The 21,327-nt window shown below is 39.7% G+C and overlaps 1 protein-coding gene across 5 annotated transcripts in view; it reads left to right on the top strand.

Annotated features, from left to right (window-relative positions):
* The window catches only part of itsn2a (intersectin 2a), a 55,048-nt gene that overhangs the window by 26,457 nt on the left and 7,264 nt on the right, over nucleotides 1–21,327 (top strand). Inside the window, exons 10-29 of one of the 5 annotated variants that reach the window (XM_088089661.1) lie at nucleotides 884–1,021; nucleotides 2,136–2,242; nucleotides 2,327–2,589; nucleotides 3,124–3,273; nucleotides 3,361–3,501; nucleotides 3,605–3,692; nucleotides 3,783–3,919; nucleotides 5,731–5,811; nucleotides 6,893–7,032; nucleotides 7,177–7,579; nucleotides 8,530–8,702; nucleotides 8,911–8,971; nucleotides 10,612–10,844; nucleotides 11,601–11,641; nucleotides 11,728–11,894; nucleotides 13,719–13,752; nucleotides 13,881–14,005; nucleotides 15,831–15,927; nucleotides 17,130–17,321; nucleotides 17,552–17,596. In XM_088089661.1, coding sequence (XP_087945787.1) covers nucleotides 884–1,021; nucleotides 2,136–2,242; nucleotides 2,327–2,589; nucleotides 3,124–3,273; nucleotides 3,361–3,501; nucleotides 3,605–3,692; nucleotides 3,783–3,919; nucleotides 5,731–5,811; nucleotides 6,893–7,032; nucleotides 7,177–7,579; nucleotides 8,530–8,702; nucleotides 8,911–8,971; nucleotides 10,612–10,844; nucleotides 11,601–11,641; nucleotides 11,728–11,894; nucleotides 13,719–13,752; nucleotides 13,881–14,005; nucleotides 15,831–15,927; nucleotides 17,130–17,321; nucleotides 17,552–17,596 — 2,816 coding nt within the window. Of the gene's footprint in view, nucleotides 1–883; nucleotides 1,022–2,135; nucleotides 2,243–2,326; nucleotides 2,590–3,123; nucleotides 3,274–3,360; nucleotides 3,502–3,604; nucleotides 3,693–3,779; nucleotides 3,920–5,730; nucleotides 5,812–6,892; nucleotides 7,033–7,176; nucleotides 7,580–8,529; nucleotides 8,703–8,910; nucleotides 8,972–10,611; nucleotides 10,845–11,600; nucleotides 11,642–11,727; nucleotides 11,895–13,718; nucleotides 13,753–13,880; nucleotides 14,006–15,830; nucleotides 15,928–17,129; nucleotides 17,322–17,551; nucleotides 17,597–21,327 lie in introns of all 5 variants that reach the window. The other 4 variants (XM_042503129.2, XM_088089663.1, XM_088089662.1 and 1 more) reach the window with 4 other exon arrangements.

The raw sequence follows: 21,327 nt of genomic DNA, 5'->3' as shown, positions 1-21,327 counted from the left end.
TTTGTTGAGCCGTTTAAATCTACATACGGAGCAGGTTCTCTTCTGCATAGTCTGTTTTTTTTCTACAGTAGCCCAGAACAGACAATCCAAACACTGGCTATAGACTGGGCCATATGTGTTTTGGCATTTTCACATCTTTGAGTCGGCCACCGTAGTTCTCCTACATGCTTTGCACACAGGAGATGTTTCAAGTGGTTGTAATCTGCAAACTCACTAGTTTAGGGGTTTTCCATTAGCACTTTGGGCACCAGGTGTTTCAAGACTAAACTCACGTCTGTCTGTGACGGAGACGAGAGAGAAAGTAAATTTTAATAGTCTGCGTTCAGCTCTTAATACTTTTGTACCTTCTAACTAAATCTCTGCTTATAAATGTCATTACTCAAGACCAGGTGTCATCAGTTAAAGACACATTTTAAAGCAGGTCGCCCTGTTTTAATGGACACTCAGATCCCTTCTGCTCTTGGTTGACGTGCCGAGTCAAACCAAACAGAAGCAAAGCTGGCACACGAGTGTGGAAAAACAGCTCGAGATGCCACTAAATCCTACACACTAGACCACAGGGCTATGATAAGATAGGTCTGAAATAGGATGGGACACAAGTTTAGGAGTTTAGGAATTGCTTCTGTAATAGGAAAATAGGATTCTTTCTATATTTTTTAAAGCTTAAGATATGACGAGCTGTTAGGATATTTTTCTGTAATGAGGCCGCTGTTTGCAGCTCTTTCCCCCGCACAACTTTATGAGGTGATAATTTCTTTATAGCTTGCTCTGCTGCCTCCAGAAAAAACAATCATGCTGCTTTGAAATCATATTTTCACCCCAAAAAGTTACAGATTTCGTCTTTACTGCTTTATAATGTGAGTTCTACGTTGTGTGTATGCAGGACGCTGGCAGATGTGGACAAGGACGGTCAGCTACAAGCTGATGAGTTTATTCTGGCCATGCACCTGGTGGACATGGCTAAAACTGGCCGACCTCTTCCCCTCACACTGCCACAAGACTTGGTGCCTCCTTCTCTCAGGTAAGACACACACACACACACACACACACACACACACACACACACACACACACACACACACACACACACACACACACACACACACACTGGACCCATTATTACATTATTACAGATTCTTTTTTATGCCTCTGTGGCCTGAGGCATAATGTTTTTGGGTTGTCTGTCTGCCCATCCGTTCATGCCATTCTCACGAATGTGATATTTCATGAACGCCGTGAGGGAATTTTTTCAAATTTGGACCAATGTCCAATTGAACTGATTGGATTTTGGGGGTCAAAGATCAAAAGTCAAGGACACTGTGCATCCATCTCATTCTTGTGAATGTGATATCTCAAGAACAGCATGAGGGGAATTCTTCAGATTTGGCACAAATATCCACTTTGAGTCCAGGATGAAGTAATTACATTTTGGTGGCCACAGGTCAGGGTCACAGTGATCTTGCCTTTGTCTGATTTCATTAATGTTATATCTCAAGATGGCCCAGGGGACCATTTACACAGCAACAATTTTGCAGTTCACATGACAACGCCATTTTGGGGGCCTAAAAAAGGACAACTTTTTAAACCAGGGTTCAGAGTATAATCTTTTGCTGTGTAAACTGGCAGTGTGCAGTTGTGAGAACAGTGACGTCACGGTCGTACTTTGTGCATGCATTAGGTGCTCCTCTACAGTGTGTCGTTACAAAGTTACGCCGGCGGCTCTTGGCCTGGCGTGCACACTGCTGCGTTTTCAGTTGCTTTTGCACATCTGTGTACATGAGGGTCATTTTTAAAATGTTATCATATGAAGATTTTTTTAATTGGGCCATTCTCATCTAAATGTGGCTTTGAGGAAATTTTCTCAAATTCAACACAAACATCCATATGGACTCAGGAATTAACTGATTAGAATTTCAGGATTCCCATGATCATGGAAATCCTGGAAAAGTCATGAAATTTCATTTTCCTATTTGTGGAAAAATCCTGAAATTAGAAAAAGTTATTGATAGTTTTGGAAAAGTCAAGGAGTTTTTGTGGAGTGTAAATTGCAACAGTAGCCATGTTTTCACAGATGTTGAGTGGTGTGTGGAGACGAACAATCACAAGGAGGTAATTATGTTTTGTTTTCATTTCAGAGGAGGAGTCAAACCCAGCGAGCTTGTAAATGGAACGGGGCCCTACATAACTCCCTGTTTATTGGACACACCAGAGATAGAACCTGCACAAAAGCCCAAGAGCAGTGGTACGACATGTCCTCTCTGTATGTTTTGTACAATGTGAGTATTTGGTCTTCCTTTATATAATACCTGTCTCTTCTTGTTCTTAGTGTCTTTTGAGGACAAGCTGAAGGAGAACTTTGCGCGAGGCAGCGCCGAGCTGGAGAAACGTCGCCTGGCCCTGGAAGAAGAGCAGAGAAAGGAGAGGGAGAGGAGAGAGAGGGAGGAGAGGGAGGCCCAGGAGAGGAGAGAGAAGGAGGCGAGGGAGCAGGAAAACCGGAGGAGGCTAGAGGAGGAGAGGCGGTTGGAGAGACAGAGAGAGATGGAAAGACAGAGGGAGGAGGAGAGGCTGAGAGAGCTGGAGAGAAAGGAGGTGAGCAGGAAAGTGACCTTACTTCTGAGATAATGAACATCTAGAGTCATACTCAACTTACGGCCTGAGGGCCAAATTTGCCCCCCTGTAGGTTGCCAGGTGGCCCCCCAACTTTTTGTACTTTTAGTATACATAAGGTGCTGGAGTGCAACAGCATCAGAATATAGCTTGTTTATAAAAAATAGTGTCACTGGAGGATCCCCCACAGAAGTCCTAGCTACATCCCTAATGTCCAAAAATCCTAGAAAAGTTCTGAAATCCTACACATCCTAAAGTTCTAAAAATGTCCTATAATCCTACAAATGTCCTAAAGTTCTTGAAATGTCCTTAAATCCAAGAAATGTTCTAAAATCTTTAGAAAAAGTTGTAAATTATAGAAACGTCCACAAATTCCTAAAAAACATCCTAAAATCCTAGAAACATGTATGTGGCTGCTGCGACAGACCCCCGGCCTCTTGTTATTTTACAAAAACGAGCTGACTATCCCTGATCTAGATGGTCATGTCCAGAGATCATGTTTTTGTGTTCTTTCAGGCAGCAAAGCAGGAGATGGAGCGCCAGCGGAGGGAGGAATGGGAGCGTGCGAAGAGAGAGGAGCTGGGTAGGAGGAGGGAGGGGGAGCAGGATGAAATCTCCAGACTCAGAGCCAAAAAGAAGAGTCTGGAGTTGGAGCTGGAGGCTGTGGTGAGTCTGCACATTCAGAAATATGCACTTAAAATCTTGCATGAAAGCGTGGGCGCACACACTGATGTAAACTGCTCTGTGTCATAGGGCAACAAGCATAAGCAGATCTCAGACCGTCTCCGCGACGCTCAAAGCAAGCGGCGGATCATGAAGGCAGAGGTGGACCTCGTTAATCAGAAGAGGGACTCGCGTATCACAGAGATCAACACATTGCAGCTTCAGTTTGAGGTTAAAGAAATGCTTTTGCTTTCTCTTCCTCCCTGTCAAAAATGTAAATTATTCCCATGAATTTATTTTTCATCTTGTGTTTGTGTGACTGTGTTTGCCGTAGGACTGGCAGAGGAAGCTCTCACAGCTGGTCCCAGAACAACAGAGGCTGACGGAGAAGCTGCGAAACATCAACCTCAACAAACTCTCCTGTGGGTGACAAACGCCTGCTGCATGCAAAAAGGCAAATACATCATACTGTCTCACTTTCCCCTGACCTTTTGACCTTTGCCTTGTAGCAGTGACTTTGACCTCTCTGACCGGGAGCGTGACGGAGAAAGGGGTGAATTGCCGGAGGTTGAAGGACCAGCTCGACACTCTGGAGAGGGAGACCACGGACAAACTGGCCCAGATGGAGCAGTACAACAAGGAGCTTAAGGTCAGTGGTCAGCACAGGCTGAATCGGGATATGGAGGATGGGAGTGACATTTTTAGCCCGTCTCAAAGGAGTTTAAAATATTTGAATTCAACACAACCCAAATTAGCTCAGAAGGAGCGAGGTCAGGCCACTACAGAGTAGTTCAGATCACAGACTGTAGAGAAACTTTTGTAACTGTAGAGAAAGATTTGATTTTTTTTTTTAGATAGAGTTGGATGATATGTTATGAATGGTTTTTGGTTAGATGCCTGAAACAAGGTTTGTGAACACAAGAGTAAGAGACTTTCTTGTTTTGTTTAAGCTCATATAAACATATATTTGTTCATATATAATGAGAGGGAGTGCTGTTGTACTGTATATCATCACGTCTGTTATTTTACCGAAGATAATCACAGCTGTGATAATATACAGTCCAACAGCATGACCTTGTATTGCTTTTACAATTCCACAGTTGCCATTTATTAGTTAACAGTAATGTTAAAATTTTGTAACAACAGGTGATAGAGTGCTGCACTCCTGGTCTCCTCATCTTAAAGTCAGTGGGTTTTTTGAATGGTTTTTGGTTAGATGCCTGAAATAAGGTGTACTGTTAACACAAGAGTAAAAGACTTTCATGTTTTGTTTGAGCAATATCATATATATAGAGAGGGAGTGCTGTTAGACTGTATATCATCACGCTGAACTTGGCTTTACAGCGTCACTGTTAAAATATTTAACTTCTGATGATTGCACTTTGGCTTCAAATATCATAAAAGTGGTGTCAATATGTGAAGATTATTTTGCTGAACAAAAAGTGTAAGTATCGTGAACGTGTGTTTGCTACAGTGTTTATTGTCTGCAGTAATCCAAAATCACATTGGCTTTTTGTCGGGGGAACAATGTACAATGTGGTATTTTTACGTTTCTGTTTGTGCACTGACTAAAGAAAATATGACTTGTTAATTAGTGAGCGTTAGATCTTCTGGTAGATGTTTTTTTTTAACTTCTGGAGAGAGCCAGGCTGGCTGTTTCCTCCTGTTTCTTTTCTTAATGCTAACTAAGCGAATCAGTTGGCTCTTTCCAAAATTGATGCACAAGCACAAAAGTAATTTTCTCATCTAACTCTCTACAAGAAAGCAAAAAAAATGTATTTCCCCAAACTATTTCTGGAAGAAAAATGTCTCTTGAAGTCCTAATTTTACTTGTATTGACCTATTTGTCAAGGTAGAAGTCGGGAATTTTCAGAATAATACGACAAAATAAAGCAACATAACTTCATGATGGATTACACCAATTTTACCAACCAAGAGCTGTATTTTTGTTTCTTTCCTTCAGCTATGCTTTATTGGAATAAAAAAGAAAAGAAAAGGGAGCTTCATGCTGAAATCTTGTTCAGCTGGTCATGGAAACTCTAGTTTCACCCCTCAGGCAAAGAATGCCTCGTTACCTAACAGTTATTGCAAACATATTCACTGGTGGAAAGTCTGAAAATTCAATACCTGTGATGGATGATGTCATGCCTTTTCACAATACATCGTCAGTGTGATACTAATCGGTGCAGCATTGAACAGCTTTTTCTCTTTTGGTCTTCTCTTAACTGCCTTTTTAAGCTTTTAACGCCTTTCTTCCTCTCCTGCCTTTTTCCTCCGCTTCCCTAAACCTGGACATCTTTCTTACTAATTCACTTCATACTTTATTTTTTCTTCCTGCCTTACAACTCACCTGTTTCCTCCTTTTCTCATGATTACACGTCTTGTACCTTCTGTCCATCCCATTCTCTGTCCTCTCTGTCCCTTCCCCCACTCCATCATCACACTGTGTGTCTCTCGTAGCTTGGGGATATGGATGACTGTGTCCTGCGGGGCCTTCTGTCTCTGCTGGCCTGCCTCAGCCAGCTCTTCCTTCTCATCAAGGTTATCTTTCTTCTTCTTTGTCTCTCTGCCTCCTGCTGTGTCATCTTTTTTCCCCACTCCTCCTCATTAGGTTTCTTTTCTTCTTAATCTCACCTCTTGTTTTCCATTAAGCCACAATCTTCAATCTCTTTTTCATCCTGTGATGATTCGATTTCTTTTTTTTCTTTCGTCTTTTCGACTCATTATTACATGGAGCTCTGCTTCGGTGCCATGTCTTCCTTTATTTGTTGTTGTTTCTCTCCATGGGATTTGTTCTAGCCTGTGTTTTCTGTGTAAACAGGATGCGCCCTGAGGGTAAAACATGCACACAAAAAATCTAACCTGCACAATTTCTGTGTTATAAAGAGAAAAACTTTGAACTCCGCCTGCATGTGTTTTTTTGTGAATGGCTGCCAGTTTGTGGAACGGTTTGCATGTTTAAACATGATTGCATGTGAACTATTGCACCAAACAAAGGTAGTTTTTAGTGATTACACATCTACTTCTTTCTGTAGATAGAGCGAAAATTTCATTTACAGTACTTTAGGTACCGTGACGGCATAATAGTGCTATTGTAAAAAAATAATAAAGGAGCCGGGACGGGGGGTATTACTTTGATTAAAAACTCAGATTAAAATCTCAATTTAAAAAAAACAAACAAATAAACACTTGGGATAGCAATGCATCGTTACACCAAAACAGCTTTAACATGTGTTTTGGGTTAGCCTACATATGAGATTTAATTACAGTTCTTTTTTCTGTATTTTTCTTTTTTTTCCTTAAATTAACAACTTTAATCGTTAATCAATTTTTAATATTATTACTATCATTATATTATATTTATAGAGGTTTTTATTGGAATATATCCCCTTTCCCCTGCCTCTTATTTATGTATTTATTTTTTTTAACTTACAATGGACCTAAAAGACTGTCACGACATCCACTACTTTGGCTGTTTTGTGGTTGGAGCAGAGTGAAAGCTTGCATCCAGATGTGTTGTGCTTTGTGGCCGATCATTACGCTGTTTCTGCGCTGTTGAACTGGTTACCGCTTGCGTCTTTTACATCTCTCTAATGTGTTGTACATCCTGTGGCTGCATCAGGAGCTGAGGGAGAAGCAGGTGAGGCAGCAAGCTGTCCTGGACGACCTGCACAGAGTCAAAGAGGAGAAACTGAGGGAGCTGCAGAGACGCAGAGAGGAGGAGGCAGAGAGGAGGAGGAGGGAGGAAGAGGAGGCAGCCAGGTGAGTGAGAGGAAGCATGTGACTGCATATTACTTTACTTGAATCTGCTTTTGTATCTCATAGTGTTTAAGTGACCCTATTTTTTTTTTTTTTTTAAATGCATCTTCTGTGTTGGATTTAAAAAGTTGCATTTACTTCCCACAGACTGGCAAAGCTGGAGCAAGAGAGACGAGAGAAGGAGAAGAGCAAGAGGGAGGAAGAGGAAGTGCGTCAGAGGAGGCTGCTGGAGGAGCAGAGAGCCAGACAGAGGGAGGAGGAGGAGAGGGAGGCACAGGCTCGCCTCCGAGCAGCCCAGGAGAAAGCACAGGAGGAGGAGAGAAGAAGGAGGGAGGAGGAAGAGGAGGAGAAGAGGAAGAGGGAGGAGGAGGAAGAGAAGAAACGGAAAGAGGAGGAGAAGGAGGAGAGGAGGAGGAAAGAAGAGCAGGAGAGAGGACAGCAGCAGCCGTTGTTGGTAGCTCAGCGATCCTCGACCACATATAAAGCTCTTTACTCGTTTGTTGCCCGAAATGCAGATGAGCTGAGTATCGACGCAGACGGCCTCATCGAGGTACGAGACACAACCAAGATGTGAACTCACACGCTGACACACTGTTCATTACATGCATATAAAAATATTTAAATATTTTATATTCCAAGTATTTCTCGAATATTTTGTTTTTTATAACGCTTAAAAACCTTAAAATCCTTCAGAGTTTGTGGATTTCAGAGGAATAGAAATCAAGGCCTAGAAAGTTTGAGATCTTCTGATTTTGTTTTTTTTTTTTTTAACTTTTTTTTATTTTAATAAACAGACTATGTTCCAGCCATTTCTTCTTATAATGTTGGCCTCTTTGGGGTCCATTGGGTCCATGAGTTTAAAGGATTTAGGCCTAAAAAGTCCTCAAAAAGTCATGAGATTATTATTAATTTTATTTATTTATGTCTTTTGCTTCATAATAAAGTTTTTACCCAGACAGTTAAAAGGGACAGTTCAACCCAAAATACATATTTTTGGTATATTTTGATTATTTTTGTGTGAGTTTCAGAGATGTCTGCCTTCTCTCCAGTATAATGATTTGTAGAAGGAGTCATTGCTGTTGAAGTTTTCAAATGTATTTTTTTGCACTTTGAGCACCGCAAGCCGGCTGCAGACATTTCTATGGTCGATACCTTTTACAATTGAGACTGATAAATAGTGCTGTAGGTAAAAGGAAAAATATTTAGCTAAGTAATACTTTAGCTAATATTACAGTAGTAACTATGATATTTGATAGTTTTTAACACAATATTTGATGAGTGTGGGGCGGCAAAAGATGCAGAGCAGAGACAAACTGGGTCAAGTGAAAAGGAAGAGCAGTCGCCGTGTGGTTGAAGTCTAAACACAGTAATTGTGTTTGATTGCTGTGTTGCAGTAATTGTTCCTGATTGGACCAAAAGACGACAGCATTTGGGAATCAACATGTTTATCATCGTCACCTTGTTATGTGTGATTGTGGCTGATTGTTTTCCATGATGCAGGTGGATGAGCAGACTGTCGGTGAGCCTGGCTGGTTGTGCGGGAGTTACCGTGGAAACAGGGGCTGGTTCCCCCAGAGTTATGCAGAGAAATGTCCCACCCGGTCTACAACTACTGAGACCGGCCCGTCTTCACCTGGAAAAACGTCCTGTCCGCCACCACCACTAAATATAGGGTAACAGAGAGACAGAAAAAGCGTGTGATAAAGACATTTTTTGTGATATTTCAGTTTACCCTAAAGATAGCACAGTTTTGTGCTTTTGTGTCGTCCGCTAGTTTAACATTCACCTTGGGCATTGTAATGCCTGCCACAGTTCTGTTGGGTTGTTTTTATTCATGTGTTGGCTCCTTCCCTAATGGTTTGTCCCTCCTGTTTTACCCAGAGTCCCAGACGGGGAGGTAGCGGCTGACAGCGTTGTTCCTGCCCAATCAGACGCTTCACAGGTAATGTTCAACTTGTGTTTACTTTTCACTCCAGTAAATTAGATTAGTTACTTAGTTTTATTTAAAGGAAGCTCACTCCTAATTCACAGAGTGACTCCAGCTGCAAATTAAAACCCTGTTTTGTTGCCGTGTCGGTTCAGAGATTAGCATTCATTGTCTGATTAGGGTGGCCTTGTTTTTATACAGGAGCAACATGGGAGTGTTTTTTCTGTTTTGTATTTGCTGGCTGTTGTCAGGCATCAAAGGGACAAAAAGTTCTCTTAATCTCTTTTCAAAAGGTTTTTAGAGCACTTATTATGAGCTTTTGTCCTGCCAGTTTATTAAGATTAAAGTGGCCATAATTAATATTTTTATATTAACAAAGGACCAAATGACTAGGAGACACTTGTAAAGACAAACCCACAGAGAATTATTATTCAATTCTGTAGTCCCCCTCAGCTTAAGGTTTTTCTTCAGCTTCTTTTACCTCATTTTTTTTGTTTTCCAGCCCATAAATTTACTGGTTTTTTTTTTCAATTTCTCCACTTTGAGAAAACAGGAATATTTTATTGATCTCCAGGGGGAAATTGAGACAGGTTACAGTGGTTTTTATACTGTATATAGGCATAGAGAAATCATAGGAAAATAGAAATATAAATAAGATGTACCAAGAAAAAAAGTGCATTATGCGACAATATATAACATAGTGCAGCGATTCCCAACTGGTCGAGTCAAGGGGTTCAAAATTCTCTTCAGTCATCAGTTCAAGGTCTACATAAAACATATTCAGTTTTAATTCACAAAATGTAAACAACATGTTAGCTTATAACACAAAGAAATAAAACATATTGTAAGAAACAGAAATGGACCTTCAAAATAAAATCTTTGTGCCAGAAATTCTCTGTACTTTACAATAAAGTGTTTTTTTTTTTACAAACTTGACACAGTCTTGAATCACTTGCAGTCCATTCAGAGTGGACCCATGACCCACTGTTGGCGCACACCCACCAGCTGGGAACCACTACCATAATATATACATATGAATATAAAAACATCTCTCTCTTTATTTGCTGGATTTGTGAACTTTTTGTTGACATATCAACTTTGTATTGTGATTATATGTCAGTGTTGTGATTACAAACTGTTGCTCTGCCCCCAGAAAGGCAAAAAAAATAATCAATGCAGGTTTAAATAGTGTTTAAATGTTTTGTTGTACTTTGTTAGGTCTCTTGTTTGTGTAGTCGATGTTTGCCGTCTTAGTATATCGGAGCTATAAACAGGCTTTGGCAGGGAACTAACTAGGTCTGGCTGCTGCTTACACCAACACACACACACACACACACACACACACACACACACACACACACACACACACACACACACACACACGCACACATTCAACAGCAGCATGGCTGTGTATTTATAGCTTTCCCTGTTGGGAGTTCTTCTCTCTGCCTCTCTGTGGGTCACAGACATTTACAGATCTCCATCTCCCAGCAGATAACATCAGTGTTAGTAGGTCTCATGGTCAGAGCGTGTCATGTGATATAGATATTTTGACTTGCACTATATCTGATATGTTGGTTTTACTGATTTCATAGATGAATTTCTCCACTGTGCCAATAGTAAAACCTTGTTGCTCTTATATCCTCGCCCCTCAGTCCTCCGTCCCTCTGCTGGCTCGAGCCATCTCCTCGTGGTCCTCCACCTCAGAAACTCACCTCAGCCTCTCCTCCGGTGCGGGCGATGCTATCACTGCGCTGCTGAGCTTCGCACAGGGTGACATCATCAGTGTGCTGCAGCAGAAAGATGACTGGTGGTTGGGGCAGCTCAACGGGACGCAGGGTTGGTTCCCCAAAAGCTACGTCACTTTGGAGACGGGCGTCAATACAGAGTAAGAAGACGCGAGAGAGTGGACACATTTACCCATGTTAAATGGAAGCTCCAGTACTTCAACCTGGACTTTATTTTCCCATGTTTTTATGTCTAAGTGACTAATAGGAAAAACAATATTTGAAACTGATCCATTACTGAGAGAGAGCGCTGCATCCGGCAGCCATGAAACAGGCTGCATTGTAACCACGTGGTTAATGTGAAAAAAGGCTAAAACTAAGCAGCACTGATCAAATCTAAACCAATATTCTGTCACTGAGTTGCATATTTCTCACCTCAAATGTTTTCAGAAACATGTTTTAGCTCACTGTTTAACTGTAATGTGAGATCTAGCCGACCACTGTTATTTCACATTATTACACTCACCAGCAGGAGCGTTTATTGGTCTGATCAGGCGCGATGCATGCTGGTAGCTGTAGGTTTTCTACCTTGTTAGCAAAACCCAATGCCACAGTCCCTTTTTTTTCTTTGCTTCCTCTGGTTATGTTGCAGCAATTTCAAAAGAGACAGTCTAGTTTTATGCAAGGACTCTCTTTATGTCAATGAAATACTTTAATGGCTGTAAAATGTCGTGCACCTTTCTTCACCACTACTGGCTACAGCTCTCTCTTTGGACCAACTTCAAAAATTACAAAAATCACTTAGTCACTTAGACACACAAAGAAGGGAAAATATGATCCAAGTTGATAAATACTGGTTACCCTTAACTTTAAGCTAATCCTACGACTAAACTGACTGTGTGTTGTTCTCATTCTAGTGTGGATGCATTTGACACCACTGACTCTGTGCAGTTAGAGGGTAAGGAAAGTTTTTATGTAGAAAAAAAAGCAAGTCTGCTGTCAGATATGTGGCTGTGACTCAGTCATGTATTTTTTCCGAACCAGAGTATGTGGCCTTGTACACGTACGAGAGCCCAGAGGCGGGGGACCTGACGTTTGTTGAGGGAGATGTTGTCATGGTGACAGAGAGAGAAGGAGAGTGGTGGCGAGGATGCATCGGGGATCAGACCGGGGTTTTCCCCTCCAACTATGTCCGACCAGTTGAACCAGAGGTGAGTCGACCTGTAGAATTTAAAAGTATTATTGTAAGTTTTTATTTTAAGTTTTTCTCACCTAAATATGGAATGTTTGTCTTATTTATTTTATCTATAGTGCAAATTATATTATTCATTAAAGGATAACTTCAGTATTTTCTAATCTGGACCCTGTTTTCCCATGTTTTTGTGTCTGAGTGACAAATGGGAACAACATTTTTTGAAATTGGTCCAGAATTGAGCGAGAGGGCAAAACAGGCTGCAATGTAATCATTTTGGGCATTTGTGCACTGTCAGTTTAAGTCCACTGAAAGTGTTTGTTTCTGTGTCTGACAACATTATGGAAAGGATCCCTACAACGATCGACCTTTATGTGTAGGAGTAAGATCCTTTTTGTTTAATCAGAAATACCCCCAAAATCGCCATCGCCAAACCAACCAAACTCCTTTTAAATAAACAGTAATTTTGGCATATATAGAGCCAGCATATTCTTACAAACTGTGTGATTTAAGGGTTAATTTTAACCAAACCAGAGTTGGTAATAGTTGGAAGAGAGGAAGCCGAACCAAGATTGCTTCTGTAAGTTTTTTTTCCGACTTTGTGTGTGTTGTACGATGATAAAATTACTTTTGATTTAAATGGAGTCTGGTGGGGTTGTCAGTAGCGATTTTGTGGTTGTTTCTGGTTAAACAAAAAGGATCTACCTCTTTAACTAGGGCCATTAAAATGATTTATTTTTTTAAAACCACGATTAATTGCAGTATTTCAAAAGTTAATCATGACTAATCGCATTTTTTAATTGCATGTTTTCCATAATTTTGCATTTTAAAACAGATTTGAGGTCCATATTGACAAGGTAAAGCAATTCTTACCAGATTGTTTTGATTAAGAATCAAATTACAGCAAAAAAACTACGTGGGACTAACATAAAGTGGGCATGTCTGTAAAGGGGAGACTCATGGATACCACTTGAACCCATTTTCTTTCAGATATTTTAAGGTCAGAGGTCGAGGGACCCCCATGAAATGGCTATGCTGTTTTTCTATGGTCAAACTTTGGAGTGTTATTCAACTCCTTTACTGAGAAGCTAACATGACATGGTTGCTATCACTGGATTTCTCAGGTCTCCTAGTTTCATATGATACTAGTAGCTTTAAATAACCTGGTACAGCCTCTTAAAGGCAGGAATGTCAGCCGGTGATTAAAAAATAACGCGTTATGTAAGAACTTAAATCACATTGCGAACACACATTAACGCCCCTATCTTTAACAAAAAGGTCTAAGTGTAGGGATACTTTCCATCACGAGTTGTCACACGCTTATAATAACAATCTAAGCCTGTCAGAGTCAAAAAGTTGTTTCAGTGGATGTAAACTGATGGTGCAGAACAGCCTGAGTGGTTACATTGCAACTGACCATATTTTGTGGCCGCCTGCTGCAGCCCTCTTGCTAAATACTGGACCAATTTCAAAATTTGTTGTTGCCATTAGTCACTTTGACAGAAAACCTGGGAAAATAGGATCCAGGTTGAAAAATACCAAATTCTCCTTTGAACAAAGATCAATCATTTTATCGACTAGATAACAAAAAAATATATCAATCATACAATAAGTAATTTGGAAACCTGTGATAAGCATGTGTTAATACCTGAAATGAATCTTAACACCTATATTTAGTACAAAACCTTAACATCACTTTTTCACCAAGTTATATAGTTGTTTTTCTTTAATTTTGAATATAACTGAATATATACTTTGTTTACTTGGTAACTTTGGGCAGACTGACCTCATGCAACTTATTTGTTACTTTGCTTATTAAATTTCTTCGTATTTATTCATTCAGGCGACAAAACCTGGAGCTTCAATCAAAAAACCTGGTGAGACAGCTTTTCACAAATTCTGCACACAGACACAAAGACTGTCACAGTCTGCTGACTAACTCTATTATGCTGTTGACATTTACCTGATCTAAACTCATCCTTGGCTGTGTCTATGTGGTCAACAGAGATCGCCCAGACAGTCAGCAGCACCACCGTTGCCCCGACGATGCATCAGCTGCGTCTGTCTCCGGGGCAACTGATCGTGGTCCTGGCCAAGAACTCCACAGGCTGGTGGCTCGGAGAACTGCAGGTCAGTTATCAAAGCTGTAAGAGCTCTGTGAGAGTAAGAGTGAGCCTTTTTTTTTTTTCAAAAGAAATTGAGAATAATGAAATAATGTCAATACTTTAAAATGTCAGTGAAAAGGTTTTACTTCAGGAATTAAATTGGCTTTTAATGACGATGTGCAGTTCAAGGTTAATTGCACCCCGGAGCACTATGAGTAATCTGTCATAGTGGGGAAAATTTGAATATCCACATTAATGGTCTTTTCTTCATCTGTTTGAAGGACACTGAGGAAATTTAAATATGAAGTATAATATGAAGATTATTCCAGACTTTATTAACATACAGTGCTGTCCAAAATCTTGGCCACTTTAAACTTTGTTATTTTAGTAGGGTTATGATGATCATACATATTTTTTTCTCAGTAGTTTTCTTGCTAAAATACAACCAGACCATACATGAAATATGTAAACAGTATTAAAAACACAAATATTTTAGAATAAAATTGCAAGTATTTAGTGAGCTCTCCCTTTCCACCTATCATGTCTTTCTTAATAATAATAATAATAATAATAATACCAACAACAATAACAATAATAGATATAGATATGACTTATATAGAGCTTTTGTAGGTACTCAAAGACACTTTAAATGACATGCAAAAAGAAAAGCAAATATTGAATAAAGAATACAAAATACTGAAAGATGCTTACATGAAACAGAAGAACAAATACAAAGAACAGAATATAAAATCAAAATGACGGTTGAGATTTGTAGACAGGTATTGTAGGCTTTTATTTTCTGGCTCTTGGGCAGACAATATGAGCTTTACAATAATGATCTACTGGTGTTTTTATACCAGGTTGCTGTATGAATCCATGTTTGTAACTAAATATTGATTTCAGTCTGAAGAAGCTTTTGTGTTCTGACTTTTTTGGTGTTAATGTACACGTTCTCTCTCTCGCTCTCTCTATGTGTGTGTGTGTGTGTGTGTATATATATCCTGATTACAGCTAATTTTTGGTTAGCCTTTAAGCTGATTGGCCAGGTGATATAATTAAAAGTTTAGGGCTTCTTCATTCTTCTTATCTAGGTAAAAGTGCTCTTACCCAAGAAAAGAGAAAAAAGGAAAACATTGGTGTAATCCATGGGTAACAAAATAAGAACAAATTGTTGATATAAACAAAAAAAAAGAGGATACTTGTTTTTGTATTGCTTCCTACATGAGGTCCAATGCAAATGTACCTGTTAGAAAGAACTAGTGCTGTTGGTGTTTTTGTATCTGCTGACTTGTCAGATCAATAAAGAGCTGCTGAGAGGCAGGCGGGTGGTAACAGGAGTAATAACAGGGTTGTCTGTAGGTCATACATCTACAGCAGGTCAGTCGTCACTGTCTGTTTTGTGCTGAGGCTGTGGCTGTAGCTCTGGTTAAGCCCTCAGTGACAGAGTAATGAGACAGCTGAGTCAAATAAGCAGCGAAGAGACGGATCAGACAAAATTTGAATTAACATTAATGGAGGATTACCACAGCTTTGTCAAATCGTACAATACCCTCAGTAGAGAATATGCTGATTTGTATTAAGCTCGCTGGAGTAGGATGAGACCTTGAGCAGCAATCTTTTAGTCATTCCAACAACTTTAGGCTAAAGTTTGGCTTGATTTATGATGGCAGCGAATATAAATCTCCAGTAAAGACCCGTCACGATTCAGTATGGTTTGTTTACGCTGCTGAGAGTTTGCAGGTTCAACCCTCCGGCCGCTGAAATGGATTGATCAATTTATCTCTGGATTTAGAATTCAGAAGTGAACCAGCAGGAGATTGATTTACTCTCACCGGCTCTTCTCCCTCCAGGCACGAGGCAAGAAGCGGCAGAGAGGCTGGTTTCATTCCTCTCACGTCAAGCTCCTCGGCCCCTCCAGCAGCAAGTCCTCTCCCTCACCTCTGCCAGGTGACGGCTGACACACTTTAAATATATAATGACTGATCGGTTCAAGCAAACACACTGATATTTCTAGGCCACAATGACTTTTACAGCCCTGCCAATAACTGCTGAAGAGTTTCTGTGGTTCTTATTTTGACATTTTACACAAATATGTGCATTAACACATAAAACAAGTGCGGTGCAAAGTCCAAGATTTGAACCTGACAGATTAACCTTCAGTGAGTGTGTACAGTTCGGAATTTCATGATGTGGTTTCTGTCATTTTGTGAATTTTTAAAGTTGTCAGTGTTGCTAGCTGTACAAATCCCTTTACTGCTGCATTTTGTCAAGTAATTATTCCAGAAAACCTTAAAGGTTTTATGTGATATTTAGAACATAAATATATCAGCAAACTACAAATTTCTCTGTGAAGTCATTGTGGAGTGATGGCGTCCTAAGCAGAGAATGAAGTCATGCTCACTCTGAGCCACAAGGATGCATGCACTATGAGTCCCTAAAACCTGGAAATTAAAGCTAAAGAAACTTTCATGTTTTGTTCTATGACATAAAATGCGGCTAAATGAGACTACAGAACGTCATCACGCTGAACAGCTTTACAGCTTTGTTGTGGTGGCGACGTTAAGTCATGCAACTCTACTGTAGATTGTTGAAAGTCTTATGTTAGATTTTTACTTTGCATTTAGGCTTCAAAAATCCTTGAAATCTAAAGAAAATCTCTGCACACCTGAATGTGTGACAGGTGCTTCGGAGAAAGGAGCAATCTAAAGACAAAGAGGAAAACTCCAGCACACTGTCCCACTTACTGCCGACATATTTATTGAGTGAACAAAACAACGTTTCAGTCTAGCTAGACCTGATGCATAAGGATACCTAAAAGGTCATGGGTTGACATGGAAGGTCCTGACAGAGCGGCACCATGTGACAGGTTTGGAGTGTGAACGCGTTGGAAATTTTGTACCAAATATCAAAGCAATCCATCAATGACAATAGTCATCAAGGTCTTTCACTTTTAACCACAAATGTCAACTTCATGGTGGCGCTAGTTGAAAAGTCAGAGGGGATCACAAAAGTTTGCAGGATTCATCCTCTGGGAACATTTTATATCTGTCCATCCAACAGGTGTTATAGATATTTCAGTAACCTGAGCCATCTAACTTATAGAGATACACATCCTGATAAAATCCCCATTCCTGTCTTTGACCCTACAGTGTGCCAAGTTATCGCCATGTACGATTACACGGCGGCCAATCGGGATGAGCTGAGCTTCTCCAAGGGTCAGCTGATCAACATCCTGGACAAGACCAACCCTGACTGGTGGAAAGGAGAAGCCAGTGGGGTCACGGGCCTGCTGCCCACCAATTACGTCAAAATGACAACAGAATCAGACCCCAGCCAGCAATGTGAGTAAACCTCAAGATTCATTTTCTGCTTTAAAAACTTTTCTCCGAGGGGCGATATTTCCTCTGTCGTAGCAATTGAGAGAAAATCAATAATTCACATGTGTAGTTGGAATTATTGTAGGAGAGCTGTTTTTTTTGTTGGGCACAAGAAAAACTGATATTTATCAGCTGTACAAACAAACTTCTCTCTTGTTGCTGACGATCTGATTGGTTGACTTGGCTCACTGCAGGTACAGTAGATTCCTCATCCATGTCAGAGCATGGAGAGACGGACGGTAAGATTTAAAGAGTTGGTTTCTGTCACTGGGAGATCACTGGTGAACATTAAACCACTGCACTTAAAAGGCTAAATCTACCACACATTTGGGTTTGATACTATTTTTATGAATGACCTCTCCCAGAGGGCTGGGCTATACATCAATAGGATGTAGATATTGTGATATAAGACCAGATATAGTCTTACATTTTGAATACTGTAATTTGTAAATGTTGTCTTTTTCAGAAATGTCATTGTGGAAATATTTTGTGATAGCACTACAGATGATCAACCCAACAAAACTGTCCTAATCCAAGTTGGGGAGCAAAAAAAGATATCTGGAAATAGGCTATACCAAAACAGGGCATTCCTGCACAGTGAAAACATGCAAAGCAGCAGAATTAATATATTTTTACTTTTTTTTAAGTGAAAAAAAAATCCAATGTTACCCGTTTCACCACAGTCAAATAAGTGACTGTAATCTAATTACATTTTTAATTATTTTTTTTATTTTGTCTCATATCCACCAAAAATGAACATGTACTAACTGTAACTCCCCCAACAAACGTTGCAAAATCCATAGGCCTGTTGATATCTAGGTATTTATTAAAAATATGCTGTATGATTTTCTCCATATGGCCCAGCCCTACAGCTTTTTAAATGAATAAGACAGAAAGTAAAATAAATATTAATTGCCTTTTAAGTGTTCCTGTTAATGCTGCACTAACAATTTAAAATCATTTACAGTAGAAGTTTGACATTTTGGGAAATATGTTTATGCACCCTCTTGCAGAGGATGTCTGTTAAATAAAGCGCTAGCAGGCGGTTAGCTTAGCTTAAAGACAGCAAACAGGGAGAAAATGTTAGCCTGGATCTGTCCAAAGGTAAAACTAACATAAAAATCTGCCTACCAAGACTCGAAAACTCACTAAGTGACATGTTATATCTCATTTACTCTCATCTTAAAAATATGAAAATATAATAAGGCCCAGTCTTCTGCTGATAGCGAAGCATCTGAGCACTTTATGTTGTGGTTTATTTTGTTTTGTTCTTTTTTAGTGTGTTTTTATTTTTGAATTGTGTCTGGATGGATACCTCTGAGGTTAGTTAGATAGGCTAGCCATTTTTAACTCTTTATGTTAAGCTAAGCTAACTGTCTTTTAGCTTCTTTAGCTTACGGACATGACAGTGGCATCAGTCTCATCTGATTCTTGGTTAGAAAGTATATAAGCATATTTCCCACTATGTGCTGCAAATCACTGGGTCACAGAACAAAAGTGAACAATGACTGAAGGGTTTTAAATTAAGAGCACATTATTTTGTCATAATCAGTCACATTTTTAATTTATTAATTTAATTTACATAATTCTTACTGGGAGATTGATAAGCTATAGGTAGCGAAAATGTGAGGGTTGCCAACTGTTCTGTAAAATAAGGAATCTTCCCAATTATTGGAAACAGAAAGACTTGTTCTGTATTGAACAGAAGACGCTTTGAATGAATTAATTCATTGCAAATCTATTGAAGAGATATATTACTTGTTTTTTTATTAGATAGAAAAAACCTGTCTGACAGAATGGCAACGATGCGCCTGACAGCGCAAGATCAGTGCAAGATTTAAAAATGTAGAAAACAAGTTTAGTTGGTAGATGCTAGAATTAACCCATGGATTTATCATTAGATCTGGATACTGGACATTCCTGAGACTTAGAGCTCGACTCACAGACTTTACAATATAAATACATACAAAATACATCACAGATTTTTAGATGACTTTCTTGGCTAGAGAGAGTTTTACAAACATTAAACCTCCATGGATCAAAAATTTATAGCAGAAAGAGTCATAACTGACCTTGTTTGTAGTTCAAGGGGTCCTTCAAATTGAAAGCAAGTCTGAGTGGTACTCCTAGCGGCCTGAATGTACCCACTGAAAGACACTGTTATGTGTTGTACTGCCGTACTTTGACGTGGTTGGCTAGTACTTCACCCTAACCATGACCTCTTTGCTCTAACCCAAACACCACTGAGCCCTACGAACCAATGTGCACAAGCACAGTAGACACAGCACAGCAAAGGTTTGGACTCAAGTCACAGATGTGATGCATTTAGTCTTGACAAAATCAAAAGAGACTTGCAACTTGATTTGGACTTAAAAACCATTGACTTGTGACTTCACTTGACACCTTCCACTAATGAAAATTTCAAATTTGAAAATGCCTGCCGAAGATCTCTGTTAGATTAAAACATTGCACTAATAAAAATTACTTGGCGCTTTTAATACAGCGTGTGGATCATATGTCTGATATTTTCCTTTATTAGATTATTTTATTTGCTTTTTTGCCCTTCACCTTGCATGTTCAAAACAATGATTTGGTCCCACCTCTGCAGCCCATTAGACTGAAAAAGAACAGAGCAAAACACTCAGTTAGGTGGGTATATTTTAGCATTTATTCTCCTGGCAAAAACAGATAAGAGCTTACAGAAATATAGAGAGGAATGGGGAAATGATTACCAATGGTTCAGATGAATAATGAAAATGTGTACAAGGCCAACTGAGATCAAACAACATGGATCCTTATTTCTATTTCAGGAAGTTGGCAACCCTAGATTTTTACAATGCACTTGTTCATAATGTCACCACTGTGTGTGCGGTACACCGATCACTGCTTTGTTGGGACAGGTGTGATTCTTCGTCACCGCTCACATACACATAGCTGCTCTGATGATTTAAAAAAAGGGGGCTAATTTTTAAGCAGGAGTTGTGTGTTTGAATTAGTATTCATAGCTTGCGTGTTTCTCCCCACAGCAGTCGATCCCTGTTAACAAGCCTGAACACACTGGACGTTTAATTAGGATGAACTTGTTAAAGCTGCAGACACAAAACACAATGAAATTTTAATTCTAATGAAAATGAACTCAAACACACCCCCGATATGCACAAGGCCCGTGCTTCATCAGAGGGAGGAAAAAATTACCAAAGAAATTACCATCATGCTCCAGCTGATGTGATTAGTAACAACATTTACATTTCCCAGAAATACATTATTAATGCACCTGCATGTAAGAGTCTAGCATTAATATTAAAACTATATTAATGTCTCTTCGTCTCTCCTTCATCTCACTCACCTCCCCCCTCCCACTCCACTTCATCTCTTTTTTTTGTTTCCTCTGTAGGACAGTAATGCTGGCTTTCCTCTCTCCTCCTCCTCCTCTTTTTCCTCCTCCTCTTCCTCACCCTTTCTATCTGAGCCAATCCGAATTGCCCTGTCGCAACAGGAAGTCCAGCCGTCAGCAAGAACAGCCCAGCTCTGCGCTTTCCACCTTTAGGACTGTGGTGTTCTCTGCTCCTCTGTTTTTGATCCCTCTTTCATTTACCTTTTTCTAAAAGGCATTTATTACTCACCCTAACCCCCCTCGCTCTCTCCTCTCCTGCGTTTCCCTTGTTGTTCCTTTAACAAATTAACCAGGGGAGCGAGGCAGAGGCAGCTGTTTTAGAGGCTTTTGTCTCTCCGATACAAAGGCATGAAATGTGTAGTTTTGCTAAAGATAAACTGGATCAAAAGAGTTTGGTTACACACAATAAGGAAAATAATATGTGAATAGCATCAGACTGAAGTCATTTAGTTTTCTAAATTAAGGCTATGAATTAGTGAGGATTTTTTTAAAAGGGTCACTCATTGCACTAACAACAGTCAACCTTGCTAAAACGGACCAATGTGAAGACTCACTGTCGCTTAACTCACCAGTAAC

The sequence above is a fragment of the Plectropomus leopardus genome, chromosome 16 (assembly GCF_026936395.1).
Source record: "Plectropomus leopardus strain MGB_pleo_1.0 chromosome 16, ASM2693639v1, whole genome shotgun sequence".
In the NCBI taxonomy this organism is placed as follows: Eukaryota; Metazoa; Chordata; class Actinopteri; order Perciformes; family Serranidae; genus Plectropomus; species Plectropomus leopardus.
Note: the sequence above shows the minus strand (reverse complement) of the source record. Positions and strands in the feature narration are given on the sequence as shown.